This window comes from Rhinolophus hipposideros (assembly GCF_964194185.1).
Source record: "Rhinolophus hipposideros genome assembly, chromosome: 9".
NCBI classification, from domain to species: Eukaryota; Metazoa; Chordata; class Mammalia; order Chiroptera; family Rhinolophidae; genus Rhinolophus; species Rhinolophus hipposideros.
In genome coordinates, this window is record NC_138055.1 from 10,045,469 (window position 1) to 10,063,954 (window position 18,486).

The following is an 18,486-nucleotide window of genomic DNA, read 5'->3' on the forward strand; positions in this document are numbered from 1 at the left end:
TATATATGGAGATTATATATATATATATATATATATATATATATATATATATATATATATGTATATCTTCCCACCCACCCCCACCCCGGGTAATTCACATGCATCTATTTATTCCTTCAACACATATTTATAGGGCCTGTACTATGTGCCAAGCAGTGTTCTAGGGGCTGAAGATTGAAGCGTGAACCAAACAGACCAAATCTGTGCTCTAATGAAAGGACTAACGGTTTAGAGCCCAGGGAGATGAGGAGGCCCCAGGAAAGGAGGCTGCGGAGGGAAGGCAGTGCGTGGCCTGGCTGACTGCTGCCATCCTTGATACAGCAGCTAGACTGAGGATCTAGAACAGGGAGAAGGAGAGAGAATGCCCGATGGGCTTGGATGCGCAGAAGCGCAGAGCTCACCTCCTGGGTGACAAAGAAGGTGGGGCTCACTTGCTCTCAAGCCAGTAGGCCAAGCTTCCAGCCCGTCCAGCACCTCTTAGAGGGCCTGGCAGAAGGCAGGCGCCCAGTTAACATCTGATGGGAGGGAGGGAGGGAGGGAGGGATGGATGGATGGATGACGGATGGATGGATACATGCTCTTACTCCCCAATCCCTAGGAATATTTAAGGATTTCCACAGCTTCTCCTGAACGAGTCCAGGAGCTCCCTAGGGACAGGGATGAGCAGCTCTAATAGGCCCTGGTCGTCACCCTGGATCTCCCCACATGTGGGCCCGTGAAGCTGGGCTAGAGTGGCCCTCACCCTCAGGCTTACCCAGGAACCACTGACGACCGGAACTGTATTTCCCACCGGCTCTGTGGGGCCGTCGGATGTATCTGCTGCCTCCCTGTCCTTACTGCTCCTTACCAAAGCTTGAGGAGCGTGGTAAAGAACAAAGGCGGTGGTGACGCTGGGGTGACTTCAGGGGACTATCAGTGTACCTGCCTGTCTGTCTTTCTGTACGAGGGCAAGTCCGTGCTGTGTTCGGTGTCTTTCAGCGCCTGCGTATCCATATCTCTGAGTGTCTGTCTGAATGTATACTCGCCCGTGTGTTTGCACATGTCTGCTTGTGTGCATGTGGGTCTCTGTGTGCGCGGGGGGGGGGGGGGGGGGGGGGTGATGTCCAGGAGATGGGAGCTGGTATTTCCCAGGTATCCCAACGTACTTTAGAGCAGGGGAAGGAAATCAGACGAAAGCCGTTCCCTTCCACAGTCATGTATCAAGCACTTACAGTGTGCTAGACCCCAAAATCCACAGAACTGCAGCCATCAGTAGCCCCGGGCTGCAGGGGGAGGTGGGGCTTCCCCACTCACTCCACAGTCAGAGCGTGAGGCTGGGGGTGACGGGCCCAGGGTCAGCTACTGCCCTGCCCTGACACACTCCATCAGGGGCGAGGGGAGGGCTGGTACCCAGAGGTCACACGTGCACATGCACACACACAGGTGCATGTGTGTTCACACACACACACACACACACACACACACACACACACACACACACCAGAGCAGCAGTGACACGGCCTTAGCATGTCAATCACTCTTTTCCAGAGCCAGATGTAAACAAAAGTGGAAGGAGGGAGGGCCCTGGGTAGGGCCTGTCCCCCACTCCCCCACCGCCACCATGAGACACGTGGACTAGGAGTTGACACCTTCCCGGAGAGTCACTGGCCACCCAAACAGGAGGAACGTTCCCAGGGCAGCTACAGACCAGGAATGGACACCTGGAAGGGAGGGGAGGTGGAAAGCAGCCAAGGCAGGGAGGACCAGCATGAGGGTTATTCGGGGGTCAATTTACTGAACTTGGGCACCATAGGAGGCAGGAGAACGTAACAGCAGGCTTTCGCACACACTGCCTGGATTCAAATCCAGCTCTGCCGCTCCCTGGGCCTCGGATTCCTCGCCCTGGGGACAATGGTCATTGGTACCTTCCCAGGGTTGTAATGAGGCTGAAGTGAGTCAGTATTAGGCTGCGCGTAGTCAGCACTTGGTTGGCATTAGCCATTGTTGCTGCGTATGTCACACAGCGAAAAACGCAAAGGAGAGAGACTTAGCAGGGAAGGCAGAGAGGGCTTCGGTTTTCAGTAGGCTGGTCAGGAAGGTCCTTCCTGGGTAGGAGACCTGGGACGTTTCACAAAACAGTGCTTGCCCTGCGCGCACACTGCACATGCCGACAGTTTCTATTCTGTCCTGGCTCGTTTGTTTACCTGCCGGTTGCAGCCACGATGACCTAGTCATGAGTCACAAGCTGCACTTAACAAACACCAGCCGAGGTCAGCACAGGCCCAGGAGACACAGCAACACCGTACACTGCTATGGGGAGAACTGACATTTCCCGGGCTTCTCGGGTACCGGCACTGTTCTGATTGCTTCACATGTGCTCACTAGTGACTCCCCATCACAGCCCTGTGAGCTGGGGTCTGACCATCTCCCTGCGGCAGAGGAGGCAACTGAGGCAGGGAGGATGGGCAACACGGCGGGTGGGACACACTTAGGCCATCTCTCTCCTGAGCTCCTGCAGCTGATCACCAACCCCAGAGACAACAGGAACTGGGAAAGCATCCGGCACATGCACAAATGGCACTCTGAAAGGCAGCTCACTGGGCTTCCAAGTTCCTTTCATGTGTCATTATATATAGCCAACATGCGCTGGACACCTGACCATGTCTGTGTCAGGTCTGACGCCTTATATATTATCTTCATCCATCTTCACAACAACCCTAAAAGGCAGGTACTGTTGGTGTCCCCATTACACAGATGAGAAAGGTAAGGTGGGAGGGCCAGGATGGGACAGTCTGCTTCTGCAGCCTATGCTCCCAGCCACCACTCTGGACTTCTCTCCCTTCTCCTCATCCATCATCTTCTCTTCCCTCTTCTTCTCTCTGAGGTCTTTCTCTCTTCTCCAACAACTCACTCTCTCTCTCCCTCCCTCCTTTGCCCCCCTCTGCCACTCTCCTCTCTTCTTTTTCTCTTTCCTTCTCTCTCTCTCTCTCTCTCTCTCTCTCTCTCTCTCTTCCTTCTCTCTCCTCTCTCCCCACACACTCTTGCACACTCTCCCACACACGTGTGCTTCCACATGCAATTGTTGCAGCCCATCCCCTTTCACGGTGGCCGGTTGCCCTATCCCACACAGCGTGGAAGGAGGCGAGAGGAAGCGATGCCCGAGAGCTTGGAAGCCCCTCCCACCCCAGCACATCGGTGATTCTATCCTGTTAGAATGGATCAAATCCCAAATGGGATAACAGGCATAAAGAGCTTAACACCAGGCCCAGCAAATCGCCCTTCTGTACCTGATTATGACGAATATTTGGATTAAAGGCCACCACTGGCATAGGAAATACGGATGACGGCGGCCTGGCCTGGCTGAATGGGCCCTGGGAGGTCTTGGGGGACACAGGACCATCAGAGACGGACGGGACTGAGAGATCTTCTAGTCCAGCCCCAGCAGAGAGCAGACCTGGGCTCAGAGAAGAGAAAGCACACACTCGGGTGCCATGGAAAGCGAGGCAGAGTGGGTACTGGGCCTGGGTCTGTCAGCCGCCCACCATCCCCACCCCCACGGGAACACCCCCTGAAAGCAGAAGAGTGCACTGCTTAGGCACACAGAGCCTAGAGTCAGGCTACATGGGTTCACAAACCCAGCTCCTCCATTTCCTCGCTGGTGACCTTAGACAAATGGCTTCACTTCTCTGTGCCTCAGCTTCAACCTGTGTATGACAGGAGTCATGAAAGTACTTACTTCATAGGGTTGTAGTAGGAACTAACGAGTACTAATCTGCGCAGTGCTTAGACTAATCCCGGCACACACCAAGCACTCAGTGAACATCAGCCTGTCACACAAGGATGTGAGTTTATTGAAGATCTGGGAGAGAGGTCATATTTGTTAAGCACCCACTCTGTCTCAGATCTTGAGTGGGTACTTAACATAAACGTTATATAATTTAATCCCCAGAATAGCCCATTCAGGGTGTGTTTTTTAGCTCCAATTTACAGATGAGAAAACTGAAGTTCAGAGAGGTGAAGTAGCTTGCCTAATGTCACCCAGCTTGTGAGCCAGAATGGGGATTTTGGAGTTAGTTCAAATCCTGGCTTTTTCACTTACTATCTGTGTGACCTTGGGCAACAGTCTCTGAGCCTCAGTTTCCCCACCCTATAAAGTGAAAAGAACAGTAGTCATATCCAGCTTACAGGAATGTTGTAAGGCCCTGCTGCTGAAAGGGCAGTCTGAGCACAGGCATCACGGGTACCATGGGGGGAGCTTGACAGAAATGCAGATTCTCAGGCCCCACCCTGGACCAACCTACTGAATTGGAATGCACATTTTAACGAGATCCTCATAATAAGGTTTGTATGTGCACGAAAGTTTGAGAAGTGCTATTGTAAGGATTAAATAGTATAAAATCTGTATTGTTTCTGATGCTGGAAGGAATACAGTAAAAGATAGCAATTTTTTAAAAGTTCTGATTTTCCTCCCCCTTCCGTCCAGACAACAACTTCCCCATGAATTGTCCTGACTTCCCACTGAGGCTGGTGTGGTCTTATTATTAAAATCTATCACAAGAAGCAGAAAATATCTGATTTATTCGATGAGCAGATACCTACTGACCTATGAATAAGCATATGAAACTGCACAATACCTACTAATACTCACAGAGCTCTTCCTATGAGCTCGGCTCTGTTCTAATTGTTTTAAACCTCATACCAACCCCATGAAACCACAGGCCTTGACTGTAAGGAGATTACAAATACCTAAAGCAGGTGTTGGCAAACTTTTTCTGTAAAGGGACAGATGAGAATTCAGGTAGCTCTGATGTGCATGTCTGGGCATGCCAGTGTGTGTGTGTGTGTGTGTGTGTGTGTGTGTGTGTGTGTGTGTGGCCTGGGGGGGGTCAGCCTGGGGACACAGCGCCTTACCTTAGAAATGACTGGCAGGGAGAGAACATCCACGCAGGTCTAGAGAGAAGGCAGGCCTGTGCCTGCCTACAGAGGAGAAGGTGATAAGAATGTCAAGTAACCCAGGTGTCTCCAACCAATGCCTCATCCTTTCACCCCAGCTTGCATTTGCCCCACGTATATTCACCTGGATACTGTCATTTATCAAATATTTGCCACATGCACTCAGAGACATAGCTAAATACACGATCAGAATCAATCTACTTAATCCTTACAACAGTCTTTGGAGGCAAGCACCATTACCATTCCCATTTTACAGATGAGGAAATTGAAGCACAGGGAGATGAGATCATTTACCCAGACTTACATAGCTAATAAATGCTAAAGCCAGATTCACATCCAGTGGGTCTCTAACCACTATAACACACTGCCTCTCAATGTGCCCCAAGTACCCCAAAGATCAGAGGAAGAAGCTGAAAACTTTGCCTAAGGAAGTCACTGAAGGTTTCACAGACAAGGGGACTTTGAGTTGGGGTTTTGAGGGATGAATAGAAGTTTGCAGAGTAAAATAGAGCAGGAAAAACATTGTAGTGAAAAAGCTCAGAATGTCATAGGCACAAGCGTGCAATAACATGACGTGGGAAGATGGCTGTGGCTGGTCAAGAGGGAACACAAGCGTTGAGGCTGGAGATGGACAGAGGGCCCTGTGGGCCTCCCAAGGCCCTGGATTTGGTCCTTTAGGCTGAGATGAGTCCCTGAAGGACTGTGAGCTGGGCAGTGGCTCACTGTCTCTCCCTCCTCCCTAGTGTTGCTAAGCAACCTCAACGCTGGTCCTATGTCCATAAAACCCCCACTCCTGGGTGCTACCCTTTTCCCTCCCTCCTGCATCCTGCATCTCACAGTCCTGTTCTCTCTCTCTCCCTGACCCGTCATGTTCTGCAGGGGCCGTGAGGGCCTCGAGCATCTTCCCGATCCTGAGTGTGATTCTGCTTTTCATGGGTGGACTCTGCATCGCAGCCAGCGAGTTCTACAAGACTCGACACAACATCATCCTGAGTGCCGGCATCTTCTTTGTGTCTGCAGGTAATGGCCACAGCGCTGTGCCGACCAGAGCCCAGCCTGCCAGTGGGGACAAGGCCGAGGTTCGGGTGCCCAGGGGCTGGGAGGACCTGGCAGAGAGAGGAGGGGAGGGAGGGAAAGAATCTCCAGGCCTTGGGACAGGACGTACTGCAGGGAAGGCTGCAGGGAGGCCTGGGGCTCCCACATGAGCCCCCCGGAGTCCTCCAGAAACATCCCAGACCCTGTTCCTTAGCTTAATGGCCCATCCTCCTCCCACCTTGTAGAAAACAGCCCAAATCCCAGGTCCCTCTCAGGGTACTGGGCCTATCCTCACTGCTCTCAGGTGAAAGCAGGCAGGTACCCAAAACCACATTTCTCAGCCCAGTTATATGACAAGTCCCACTTGCTTCCAATGCTAGGAAAAGAACATGGGCTGTAGCGTGGGCCATTTAATAAGAATGACTGATGTGTAAGTAGCACTTGCCACGTCCCAGACTCTAACAGTTTTCACGTGTATTAACTCATTTAAGCCTTTCCGTGGTCGTACAGGAGCAAGTCCTATCATTATCCTATTGCAGAGGTCTGGAAACTCTAAGGTTACCTTGCCGGAAAGGCTTTGAATCTGGGCAATCTGGCTCCAGGAGCCAGTCCGAACCCCCTGCTACCCCAGCTTCAAATCCCTGTCCAGCCTTGAGCAGCGTGATCCATTGGGATCTCAGTGACCCATTTCTTCCTCAATTGCAAACCCCTTGAAAAGCACTCAGCAGTGAAGGCAGGTGGTACATGCTCAATAAACAATATCTATTATTATTATTATTACTCAGTACGTTGTAGAATGCCTCTCTCTTCTCTCCCCTCTTCCATATCTGTTTCCATTAGCTCTTCCCTTTGTGGTTCTCTTCAAATGGGTGATAAAACATTAAGGTGATGCTTGCCAACTTCCCTCTGCACCCACTGGACCAGGGACGTCCCCTCCAACTGCCCCTGCCCTTTCACCCCGCCCAGTGCCCGACCTCCTGCTTGGGAACTAACGCCCGTCTCTCTGATTCTGCCCCCGCGCCCGCCCTGTGCCCCGCAGGTCTGAGTAACATCATTGGTATCATAGTGTATATATCTGCCAATGCCGGAGACCCCTCCAAGAGCGACTCCAAAAAGAATAGTTACTCGTACGGCTGGTCCTTCTACTTCGGGGCCCTGTCCTTCATCATTGCCGAGATGGTCGGGGTGCTGGCCGTGCACATGTTTATCGACCGGCACAAACAGCTGCGGGCCACGGCCCGCGCCACGGACTACCTCCAGGCCTCCGCCATCACCCGCATCCCCAGCTACCGCTACCGCTACCAGCGCCGCAGCCGCTCCAGCTCCCGCTCCACTGAGCCCTCACACTCCAGGGACGCCTCCCCCGTGGGCCTCAAGGGCTTCAACACCCTGCCGTCCACGGAGATCTCCATGTACACGCTCAGCAGGGACCCCCTGAAGGCCGCCACCACGCCCACCGCCACCTACAACTCCGACAGGGACAACAGCTTTCTCCAAGTTCACAACTGTGTGCAGAAGGAGAACAAAGACTCTCTCCACTCCAACACAGCCAACCGCCGGACCACCCCCGTGTGACGCTGTGGGGGCCTCGCCAGCGCCGCCTGCCGGCTCCCAGGCAGCGCCCGGAGTGGGGGTGCGGCCCGCGCGCGGGGTGGGCCGGGGGGTGGGGGGCGGGTGGGGAAAACCAAATCATCCACCGGGGAGAATCCTTCCAAAAGCAAAAAAAAAAAAAAAAAAAAAAAGAAAAAGAAAAAAAAAAAAAGAAAAACATAAGTAAATTAAAAAAAAAAAAAAAGAACAAAATATAAGAGGAACAAAGAAGCCAAACAACAGGAAATGTGAAAAAAAATAAACGAGGGAAGGAAAAACAAACTTTAAAAAAAGCAAGAGAGGATAAAAAATTAAAAATAGAAAATAAATCTAAAAGAAAATGCATGATTTCCCATGTACCATTATTTTAACATTTAATAAAAACCAATTTAAATGACAAAATAAAAGGGAACCAAGATAACATTAAAGCAAAAAAATGAGAAGGAGCCGAAAGGAAGAGGGATGTTCTTTGCATTGACTGATCAGGGGTTTATGTTACTTGCTTTTGTTTTGAACTCGGGAGAGTTACTTTTCTGTTCCCTGTCACCCCAAGCGGGCTCTGCCTCCCTGGCTGAGTGGGGGGTGGAGACTCAGGGCCCAGGGCCAGGTGAGCCTTGGTCACTGCCAGGTCCCTGGAGCCTCTGATGGGTGCCCCAGGAACGCTGGGCAAGCTCCTGGCTTGCGAGCCGGCTCCACCCAGTATCGATGGGGCTACTGTAGGCCTCCAGGTGACCCAAGAGTTCTTGGTCCCTCCCGTCCGAAAGGTGCCTGGAGGGGGTGCACTTGGGGCTCCTCGAGCCCCCAGGTTCCCAGTCCTTAATGGTCCTTAACCCACTGTGATGACTTCCTAGGCCTTGAGGGAAAGGAAGGAGAGGGGATGGCTGCCGGTGGCTTGCCGAGATGCCCAGAAACCCCGGAATCCTCAGGGTGAGCTTCTTGGGGACGCCACCCCAAGCTCCTGTCCTTGGGGGCAGGAGATCCCACCCCCCGGGGGATATAAAGCAGCTCTCCCTCCTCACCCCTCACCTCAGGGTCACCCAATGACCCTGGGGCGATGGTGGACCCCCAGACTCTTAGGCCCCCAACCCCCTGGGAAGGGGGCTCACTGACCCTTTGGGGGTCCTTGGACTCGCTGAAGCCCCCTTGGGGCTCAGCAGGTCCAACAATGACATTGCAAAAAGGTTTCTTTTTACAAAAGAAAAAGGAAAAACAAGTGGTGATTTTTTTTTTAATAAAAAAACCACAGACTATAAATAAATGTAAATATATAATAAGCGGATTTACTTGCAAGAAAATCAGATAGTATTTTTCTTTTAATTCTTTTCCAGCTTTAAACTGTGAAAACAAAAAATGGGGTGGGGTGGGGAACTTAAAATTTAGCAGGGAACTTGTAAAGAGAAAACAGAACACAAATATACAAATCCACTAAAAAAAAAAAAACAAACTGTTGTGAGAGATTAGAGCTGGGCTTAAAGCAGGAGGAAGAGAAGAAAAGGCCCTAGGGAGCTGCAGGGAGTTTCTGTGACGAAAGATCTCTTCCTTATACCTGGAAGGTGCTGCTACCGTGGAAGAGAGTCAGGGTGGAGAATCCAGTCTTCACATAGGAAATCGCACACCCCACTCTCTCTCTCTCTCTCACACTCTCACACACACACACACACACACACACACACACAGCACTACAATCACTCACAGGGATACACGTGCCATCTAAGCCCTTCTACCCCCATACACAGCCAGAGGCAGGGTTCATAAAAGCCGGACTCATGCCCTCCGAAGCCATGGACAATTACAGCTCCATATCGGCCTTTCTGCTCACGCGTTCCCTCCCTCCACACACACGCACACCATGCTTGCATGCATGGAAAGAGCACCAGTCTAGAATCCAGCTTTGAGTTCTGGAATCCCTTACTGTGTGGCCTCTGTGGGCCTCAGTTTCTCCCTGTGTAAGCATGTGGATTGACCCCGATGAGCTCCAAAGGCCCATTCTTATTCTTGGCGTCTATGACTTTTAAGATCTGCCACCTGCCCAGACGAAGATGCCAGGGATGACCAAAATAGCTGCCATCCAGCCCCCAGACATTGAGAGCATTCCCAGATCACCACCAGTCAGCGTTCAGACACACACACACCCCATATGCCTCCTCACTGTGCTCCCAACCCCCCGCCCCTACATCCAATGTCAAAGCAAAAATTATACACGTGAGCAAACATAGCCTGCCATTCAGACAGAGAGGGAAAAGGCACCCAAGGTCCCCAAAGCCACTCTTCATTTTGTGTCCCCTTTCTTTAATGCCATACCCAGGTACAGAGAGGGAAGGTGGCTTCCTTGAGAGAAGATATCAGCCGCCAGGTTTCCCCGGCTGTTTTGGGGGGAGATCAGAGAACAAGAGGCCCCTCCGAAGGCCGGAAGGAAGGCCGTTAAGGCCGAGGGGATGGAGAGGAGAGCTTTACAAAGTTTGGTCCCAGCGTGAGGGCCAGCCTCAAAAGTTCAACTTACACCCCCAAACTAACGTCTGGGACATCCATGTCGCTCCCCTTTCTCCTCAGAGGGACAAGGGCCAGTTCAGACTGAGAGACCCAACAGCTTTCCTTCTGAAGCTTGAATTTTAGCCCAGCCTGCCAGCCACTCCATTGAAGTGGGCCCCCCCACCCCCTGTGCCCTGCCTCCATCAGCACGTCTTGGTTTGCTGCCTTTTGATACTGGCCTGGCCTGAAGTTTCTTCATTGGAGCTCTGGGGAGTAGGGGAAGTGGTCAGCAAAGCTTTGGGGATTTGCGCACTCCCAGCTGCCCTTCCCATCTTTTGTCTGGAAAAGGGAAGCTCTGTACTCAGCTCAGCAGCAGCTGGAACCCTAAAGTCAGCATGAGCCACAAGGTGGAACATCTGTGCGGGCCCAGAAATTCCCAGGAGGCCATAGGGTGGAAGGGGGGCCCAGTGCCAGGGGTAGTGGAAACCTTTCTCAGTCTGGGCAAAAAGCACCATCTCTCCCTCCCCGACTCCAACCCCGCTGGTCACCCCACTAGATTCCAAACCTGAGAGAAGGGGGAGGCCCCAAGAAAATAGCGAACAAGTAGGTGCTATCTGAAGAGGAGAACTGACCCCAATTCTCTGAGTTCTGACAGAGTGTTTGGAATGGCAATCAGCGCTTCTTTCCAGGCCGTGGGGCCTGGGGCCGGGGCCTCTTGAAGAAGCCCATCTGGGCGTGGGCGAAACCAAGCGTGGCTGAGAAAGGGCTGGGGGCCCGGAGGGAAGGAGCCGGGATGAGGGCGGCAGGGGCACTGCTTGCCAGGGTGGATGATTGCTCATGTCCAGCTCAAACCAGTTCAAGAAACCAAACTCCATTTTATTTTCTTGGTGGGTCCTTTTTTTTTTTTTTCAGACTGTTAACAGAAAAAAATTTTAAAAAGCAGAAAACTAAAAAAAGAAAAAAAAAGAAAAAATCCTGGTACATGAAATAAAGATTTTTTTTATAGCTTGGTCCTCACTTCAGTGGATTTCTTTAATTGCTTTCCCAACTCCTGGCATCCCATTTTAAACAAACTCAAAGCCACAAAGTCTCAGAATTGGGGGAGGGGAGGCTTAGAAGCCATACTTTAGAGCAGCCCCACTCCTCAGGTCGTGAGTCCTCTCATAAACATTCCTGATACTTGCACACCTCCAGGGACAGGGGGCTCACCCCCTCCATAGGCAGCCCCAGCCCAGGCTGGGCAGTGCTCATTGTGAAAGTCTCCTCTACCATGAATTTTAATCCATTCTTCCTTTGAAGCAGCAACACTGAATGGGTCCCTTCCCTTTTCAGCACAATAGTCCCTTAGATATTTGAAGACCATGAGAATGATGGCCTTGAGGTTTCTGTCTTAGAATAAACCAGCCCTACTCAAAACCCCAATGACACGCCAGGGTTTCAAGTTAGCCCATGAAAGTGCACAGCCTGGAATGGACTCCCTGGTCAGGGGTGTTCCTTGGGAGGGGCCGTGGACAGGGAAACAAATGGGGATGGTCCTGGAAAGGGCCCTGGGACTCTTGACTTGAAGAAATGGGAAAGGCAAGATGGGATGTATTCTAGTCTGCCTGGGCTACTATAATGAAATACCACAGACTGGGGGGCTTACACAGCAGACATTTATCTCACAGTTCTGGAACCTGGGAAGTCCAAAATCAAGGTGCCGGCTGATTCGGTTTCCGGTGACAACCCTCTGCCTGGCTTACAGATAGGCACCTGCTGTCTGGGTCCTCACAATGCAGAGAGAAAGAGTCCTGGTCTTTCTTTCTCTTCTTACAAGGACATTAATCCCATCATGGGCGCCCCACCCTCATGACCTCATTTAACTCAATTACGTCCCAAAGATCCCACCTCCAAATACCATCACATTGGGGGTTAGGACTTTAACATATATACTGGGGGGAGGGCACAAACATTCTGCCCCTAACAGGACGCTAACAGGAAGATCTGACCCTTGACAGTGAAGAAAGGCCCCATTTGAAGGCAACTAAAGAGCTAGCCCCTCATTGTCCGGCGCAGGTCAGGTCAAACTGCTAGGGTCAGCTATTTGAAGGAGGGCTGTACGTGCCTCCCAAAATGCATTTAAAATGCATTTCATTTAGTCCATTTGAACTTTAGAAAACTGTCATACTGCCTAGAATGGGAGGAAGGAAGGCACTTCAAAATCAAATCAAGATTTCAAAAGCAAACAGTAAAGTACTCCTCTGTTGGTAAACTGTAAAATGCTTCTTCTCTTATGCCCACCTTCCCATCACCACCCTTACTGAATTTATTACTGTTGACTCAGAAGGTCAGTATGAACTCACAACCGATGCCACAACAAACAGGAAAAAGGACAGCGGACCAGTGCTTGTTTGAAATGAAAACATGATGACACATTGCTCTAAAAGAAGCGAAAGCTTCATTGTGTCCTTCTGACATCTGTCATCACAGACAAAAAGAAGCATGGAAGCGCCGTTCATTACAGCGGCTGGGATTCACTGGCCGAGGCGTTTTAGTATTTTCATTGGGAGAGCCACAAGAGGGATCTATGGGGAGCATGCAGGCCCCTTAGAAACGCACCGATCCATGAGTGACCTATGGGGATAAGGGAGAAACCCAAAAGTCACGCCCCGGTCCTGACACAGACAGGGCTTCTTCTTGAGCTCCATGAAGGGCGGTGGGGTCTCTGGGAGGGAAGACTGTGCAACATTCAGGGGAGGAAGCTCTGTCATGCGCAGCTCTCCTTGGGGCTCAAGAGAAAGGAGACGCATGCAGAGACCTGAGCCACACAGACCTACGAGGCAGCCCTGCTTCCTGGGACCCCAGAAAACTCCGCTCTAGAACTGGCCAACAATCAGAACTCTGCTCAGTGCAGGCCGAGTTCCCAGGGGCCACACAAGCGCTCTTCCTCCTGCCTCACCCCTAACATTTACAGGTCCCTGGGCAAGAATACAAGTAGAGGCCCACAGACCATAAATTGAAATATTTCACACTAAAAATCAAACTACTGAACTTTACAATAATGCTCTACCCTTCTGTTCTGACAGATAAATCTTCATGATGACCTGAGAGTAGGTTTGAGTTTAGAATTCTTAACTGCCTCTGAATTCTGCACGGCACACGGCAGCCTGGGCCACGCCCACCCCGGCCCTTGACCTTGGCTCCCAGCCCACAGCCCAGCCCTTCTTTCCTCCCACATCCAGATTCACTCCGCATGTGCTGGGTCTCTCCCACAAACCGGGTGCCCATCCAGGTTCCAGCCAGCCGCTGGAAATAGCCACTCCTTGGCCACTCTTGGGCCAGTCCAATCTCAAGACAGAGGTAGTCAGCCCTGGAATCTGGCTCAGGACCCTTTGGGCAGAGATTCTCAAGTAGCAGGCATCAGAGAGAGGTCTAGAAGAGGGATGCGGCCTCCCCCCAGGGGGAGGGGTGTGGTCAGAGGCAGGGGCCCCTCTTGTACATGTGCACAGCACGACAGCCTCTCTCTGGCTTTTCACTCCAGAGTTCAACACCCACGGGCTCCGACTTCCACAGGGTCAGGTAAGGGGCCGTAGAGCTCAGAAGACCTACACCTTCACGGGAAAAAGACATGACTGGAGTCCAGAGAGGACAAGCAATGTGTCCAGACTTGCACAGTGAATTGGCCTCCCGCAGGCTCCAGGCCCCAGCAGCCGACCCCTCACTGTCCCCAGCCACCCCTTCTGATGGAGGTTTTTGTTTTGTTCTGTTTTGTTTTTTCTCTGATGGAGGTTTGAAGCATTCCTCCTTCTGCCTCCTCCATTCAGGTTCCAGACGTAGAGGTGCCCGCTTGCAGCAGTACTGCCTCACCAAACCCCGAAGCCCCGAGAGCGTCTGTGGCGTGTGAGGGAAGGTGGCTGTCTCAGCGAGTGTCCCGACCTGCCTAACAAGGGGCATCAGTTTGGACTGGCTTCCAAGCTGATGGCTGAGAAAGCTGGCTGGTAGCCAACGGCCACCTGCTTGCCTGGGGCCCAGGCTCTGGAAAGAAACGTCTCTGGGACAGCTTGCACACTTCCCCCAGGCCCTGCCCGCCCTCCCCACCACGGCTGTCACAAACACAAACCTGGCAGTGTGCGGGGCCACCCCCCACGGGCTCACAAAGCCACTGTGTGCATCTCTTCTCAACTGCGAGCTCAGTGAGGCCGCGCTGGCACCATGAAATGGGCCACGCTGGGAGAGTTTATGCCACAGAGATGGGCGTAGGCTGCCGGTCAGGGGTTCTTCCTTCATGAAGAATGGCAGACATTTACCAGCATACGACGGCACACTTCTGCAGGTGTGTGCATGTACGTTCCTCTATGCACACCTACTAGCCACATCCATAGGTCCCCAGCACGCGGTGCGTGGAGGCCCACGGCCATATCCTTCCAGGCACACATATGCGCGCACACACGTACACACACACACCCCTGGAATCAGGTCCACTCATCCACAGATTCGTGCAGTCTGTCAGCACTGAATAACCACGCCCCGTCTACCAGGCCTGATCCTGTCCCAAGTGTGCAGACATGATAAGGACGTGGACTTTCCTGCAGGAAGCTCTCGGCAGAGACAGGGCCCGGGCCAGGGAAACAGGGGGCTGCTGGGAAAGATGCTAAAGCCGCACAGAGGCGGGGGGAGGAGGTGGTGTCAGCAAGGTTGTGTGCACGCCCGCCGCACACATTTCTCTACATACCTGACCTACGTGCACAAGTAAGCACAGAGGCGTGAACACTATGTCGCTTCTGTGTGGACACGTCCCATATGTGCGTGTGTGTGCATACATGTGTGCACCTATGTGTCCCAACACGTCGGTCAGAACAAAGGAACATAAAACTAGGGCAGACGGCCCGTTTTTGTCATCAGGCGTACCCAGCCCTGAAGCAATGAGCCCAGACCCCCCCCCCCCCCCCCCCCCCCCCCCGTCATTACCTCTCTGTCTCTCCTTTTCAGTCTCCCTCCTCCCTCTCTCTCTTGCTCTGGCTCCCTTCCCCACTCTCTCCCTTGTTTTCTCGCCCTTCTCCCTCTCCCACCAAGCTACCGGTCTCGGTCTCACTTCACCCACACTGCTGTGCAAAGGATTCCCGGGGGAATAAGAAGGCAATGGTGAGACCAACCCAGGCACCTCTCTCATCTGCTAGTGCTCGAGGCGGAGAGAGAAAGAGGGCCACGGATGGGCTCTCTGAGACAACCGGCTGCCATCAGAGGGAGCAGCCGGCTTGGCTCGAGGGGGAGAAGGAGAGTATCCCTTCCCACTCCATTCAAGGCAGGAAGTCTGGGATAAGCCATTCAACATCTTACGGGGGAAATCAGACATAGGGAAGTGAAGCACAGCCACCAAGGCTTGGGGTGAGCCCGGGGAGGGGCAGGGGAGGGGGTGAGCCATACCACTGGTTCTTTATGGCACCCCCTCACTCGATGGCTCCCTGGGGCCCTCACAGTAAACCCTACAATGTCGCCCATCGTTGGAGCCCTGGTTGTCTGTCCCACTGCAGCAAACCGGGATTTATTGAGAGCCTACAATATGCCGGCACTGCCAAATCATATATTATCACAGCCCGATAAGCAAGACGTATTCCTCCCTTTACAGATATGGAAACTGAGGCTCGGAGAGGCAGGAAGGTATGGGGGTAAGAGCGTGGGCTCTGGACTGCCAGGGTTCGATCCCGGCTCTGGGGGTGCTTCCTAGCAGCACAACCTTGGGCAAGGGCCAATGCCTCCGTTTCCTCACCTGTAAAAGAGGGATAATAACAAGAGCACGTACCTGGTCAGGCTGCCATGTGGAGTAAATGAAGTAAAAGCATCGGAACCGTACCTGATACAGAGGAACAGGAACATAGCACTTTCTGTGAAAGCGAACAGTCCAGAAATGTGCCGGGGCGCCAGACACGCTTAGGGTGTGCACAGCGGCATCCAGGGTCCTCATTCGCACCCACTGTCCTCTGTCCTGCCTCCATCATCCGCAGACACGGGGTCACAGGTGCACTAATGGAGGCGGCCCAGAGGGCAAGGAGACGGGAGGGGCCCAGGGCGCATGGGGTACAAAGGCACCCCATGCAAGGGGGTGCAGCAGGGGCTTCACAGTCCTGAGGGTGAGAGCCCTGGAGAGCAGAGGCCTGGGCTGTATCCACCTCCTTCCGGTGCCGCCCAGCCTACCGCAGGCAGGTGCAGGACCACTCTGACGCCATTCATTCGTTCGTTCGCGCCCCGTGCTCAGTGATGGGCGTAGCGCAATCAAACCAGACGTGGCATCTGAGTTCAGTCTCCTATAACGTGTTTCAGAGTGGGAGAGGGAAAATTAGCAAGTGAAGAATCAAATCATTATACAATCACAAATTGTCATTAGTGCTATGAAGTAAACGTATTGGGGCGATGATTTTGAAAAAAATAACAGACCTCTCCTTTGGGGAACTAAAACTTAGAGGCTTAAAACAACAAGCACCATCTTTCTGTCCCGCACGATTCCCTGGGCTCAGCGGGGCGGTTCTTCTGCTACATGCGTTGACGATGGAGGCTGCAGCCATCCGGGGACTTGACTGGGCTGCAGTCAATGCTGACTGTCCTCTGGGGGCTCGGCCGGGGCTGGCGACCCCCGTGGCCTCTGGGTGCATCTTGGGCCTCTAACAGCATGGCAGCTGGGTTCCAAGTGGCCCAAACTGGAAGCTGCCAGTCAACTGAAGGCTGAGCCTCGGGAGTGTCAGCGAGTCACCTCTGCCATATTCTGTTGGTCAAAGCAAGTCCCAAGGCCACTTCCAGGGGGAGGAGAAATCAAGGCCACCTCCTGATGGGAGTAGCAGCATGCATGTGAGAAGTGAGGCAATGCCGGGGGCCGTCTGTGAAGCCCTGCTACCACAACCCCCTTAGACAAAGCAGTAGGGGCAGCCCCTCTGTGATGTTAACTTTCAGCTAAAATTTGAAGAATAAGGAGAGTGAGCCCAACAGAAACAAGAAATGGAAGGGAAGGGAAAGTTCTAGGCATGTGCAAAGCCCCTTTTCCTGAGTCAGGAAAGAATTCATCCTGTAAGATCTAAAAGATGACCCAAATGGCTATCCCTGGTGAGCAAGGGACACGTGACACAGGATAAGGTGAAAGAGGTGGGCAGAGGTCCGTCGTCACAAGGCAGCCCTTTGGATTTGATTCTAAGTGCAAGGAGAACCTCTCACCCAGACATGATGGGGAAAATCACCCCTGAGCTTTCCATGCAAAATTCACCAAGCCAGAGCCAGGGCTAGACACTGTGGGGAAACAGATAGAAGTTAGGCAAGTCTCTTTCCTGAAGCTCATAGTTTTATTTGATTTACCTGTGATTTGCTATCTGCCATTTTCTATGTAATTAACCTCTATTTGTGCAGCTCCTTCTATGAGTGGAACATCTTACAGTAAAGGACACATAAATAAAAAGCATATTAAAAGTAGAAAACCGAGGCCATGGAAAGGAGAAGGAAGAAATATGACAAAAAGTGCAAGCTACCTGGCAAGCAAAGCAAAAAGGGAAACATAAATTATGTAGCTTTCATTGTCAAAGCTAATACTTCAGTTGCTGCAGAAAAGAAAACTTTTTCTTGATCTTACGCTCTGTTCAGAAGAGATAAAACATACATGAAACAATAATTAACAACTCAAAGCTAAAAGTAGAGAAGGCGGGGGAAGGGGGGGCGGGGGGGGGGCAGCCAATGGCTCAGTTGGTTAGAGCGCGAGCTCTCAACAAGGTTGCCAGTTCAATTCCCGCATGGGATGGTGGGCTGCGCCCCCTGCAACTAAAGATTGAAAACGGCGACTGGACTTGGAGCTGAGCTGCGTCCTCCACAACTAGATTGAAGGACAATGACTTGGAGCTGATGGGCCCTGGAGAACACACTGTCCCCCAACATTCCCCCAATAAAATTTAAAAAAATAAAAATAAAAAAATAGAGAGAGAAGGCCAGAAGGGCGCCCCACACAGAAACGAGACGCAAGTTGCAGGATCCTTGCATCCAGACCACTCACAGCCTTGAGAGGAAGCAGAAAAGGGCAGGCGGGAGAGAATGGGCAGTAAAATTAGATAGGCCTGTGTCTGAAGCCCAGTTTCACCCTTCACCAGCTGTGTAACACAAGCAACAGATAGCCCTCCTGAGCCTTCACTTCCTCATCTGCAAAATGGGTTCAGTAGGATTAGGGCTGGGCTGGTGTGAGGAGACACGGAATGGGAAAGCTCCTAGCACGGTGCCTGGGGGTAGCTGGGGCTCAATGAAGAGTAAGAATAATCACAGCAGAATCTACTGAGCTTTCCCTTGGTGCCAGCCATTGATTTCAGCACTTTACATTTTAATGCTAACAGCAACATTAGGAGATCGATGTGATTATTACACAAAGGGAGCAATGAGGCTCAGAGAGATTGAGATATGGTGTGCTCAAGGTCACAAGCAAGAATATGGCAGAGCTGGGGCAGCGTTCTCGGCATTCTG

At 52.1% G+C, this 18,486-nt stretch overlaps 1 protein-coding gene across 1 annotated transcript in view; it reads left to right on the forward strand.

Moving 5' to 3' along the window:
- CACNG2 (calcium voltage-gated channel auxiliary subunit gamma 2) overlaps nucleotides 1-7,607 on the forward strand; it is a 105,755-nt gene extending 98,148 nt beyond the window's left edge. Inside the window, exons 3-4 of the mRNA XM_081059076.1 lie at nucleotides 5,812-5,952; nucleotides 7,007-7,607. Coding sequence (XP_080915202.1) covers nucleotides 5,812-5,952; nucleotides 7,007-7,542 — 677 coding nt within the window. The 3' untranslated portion in view covers nucleotides 7,543-7,607. The remainder of the gene's footprint in view (nucleotides 1-5,811; nucleotides 5,953-7,006) is intronic.
- Nucleotides 7,608-18,486: the final 10,879 nt, after the last annotated feature.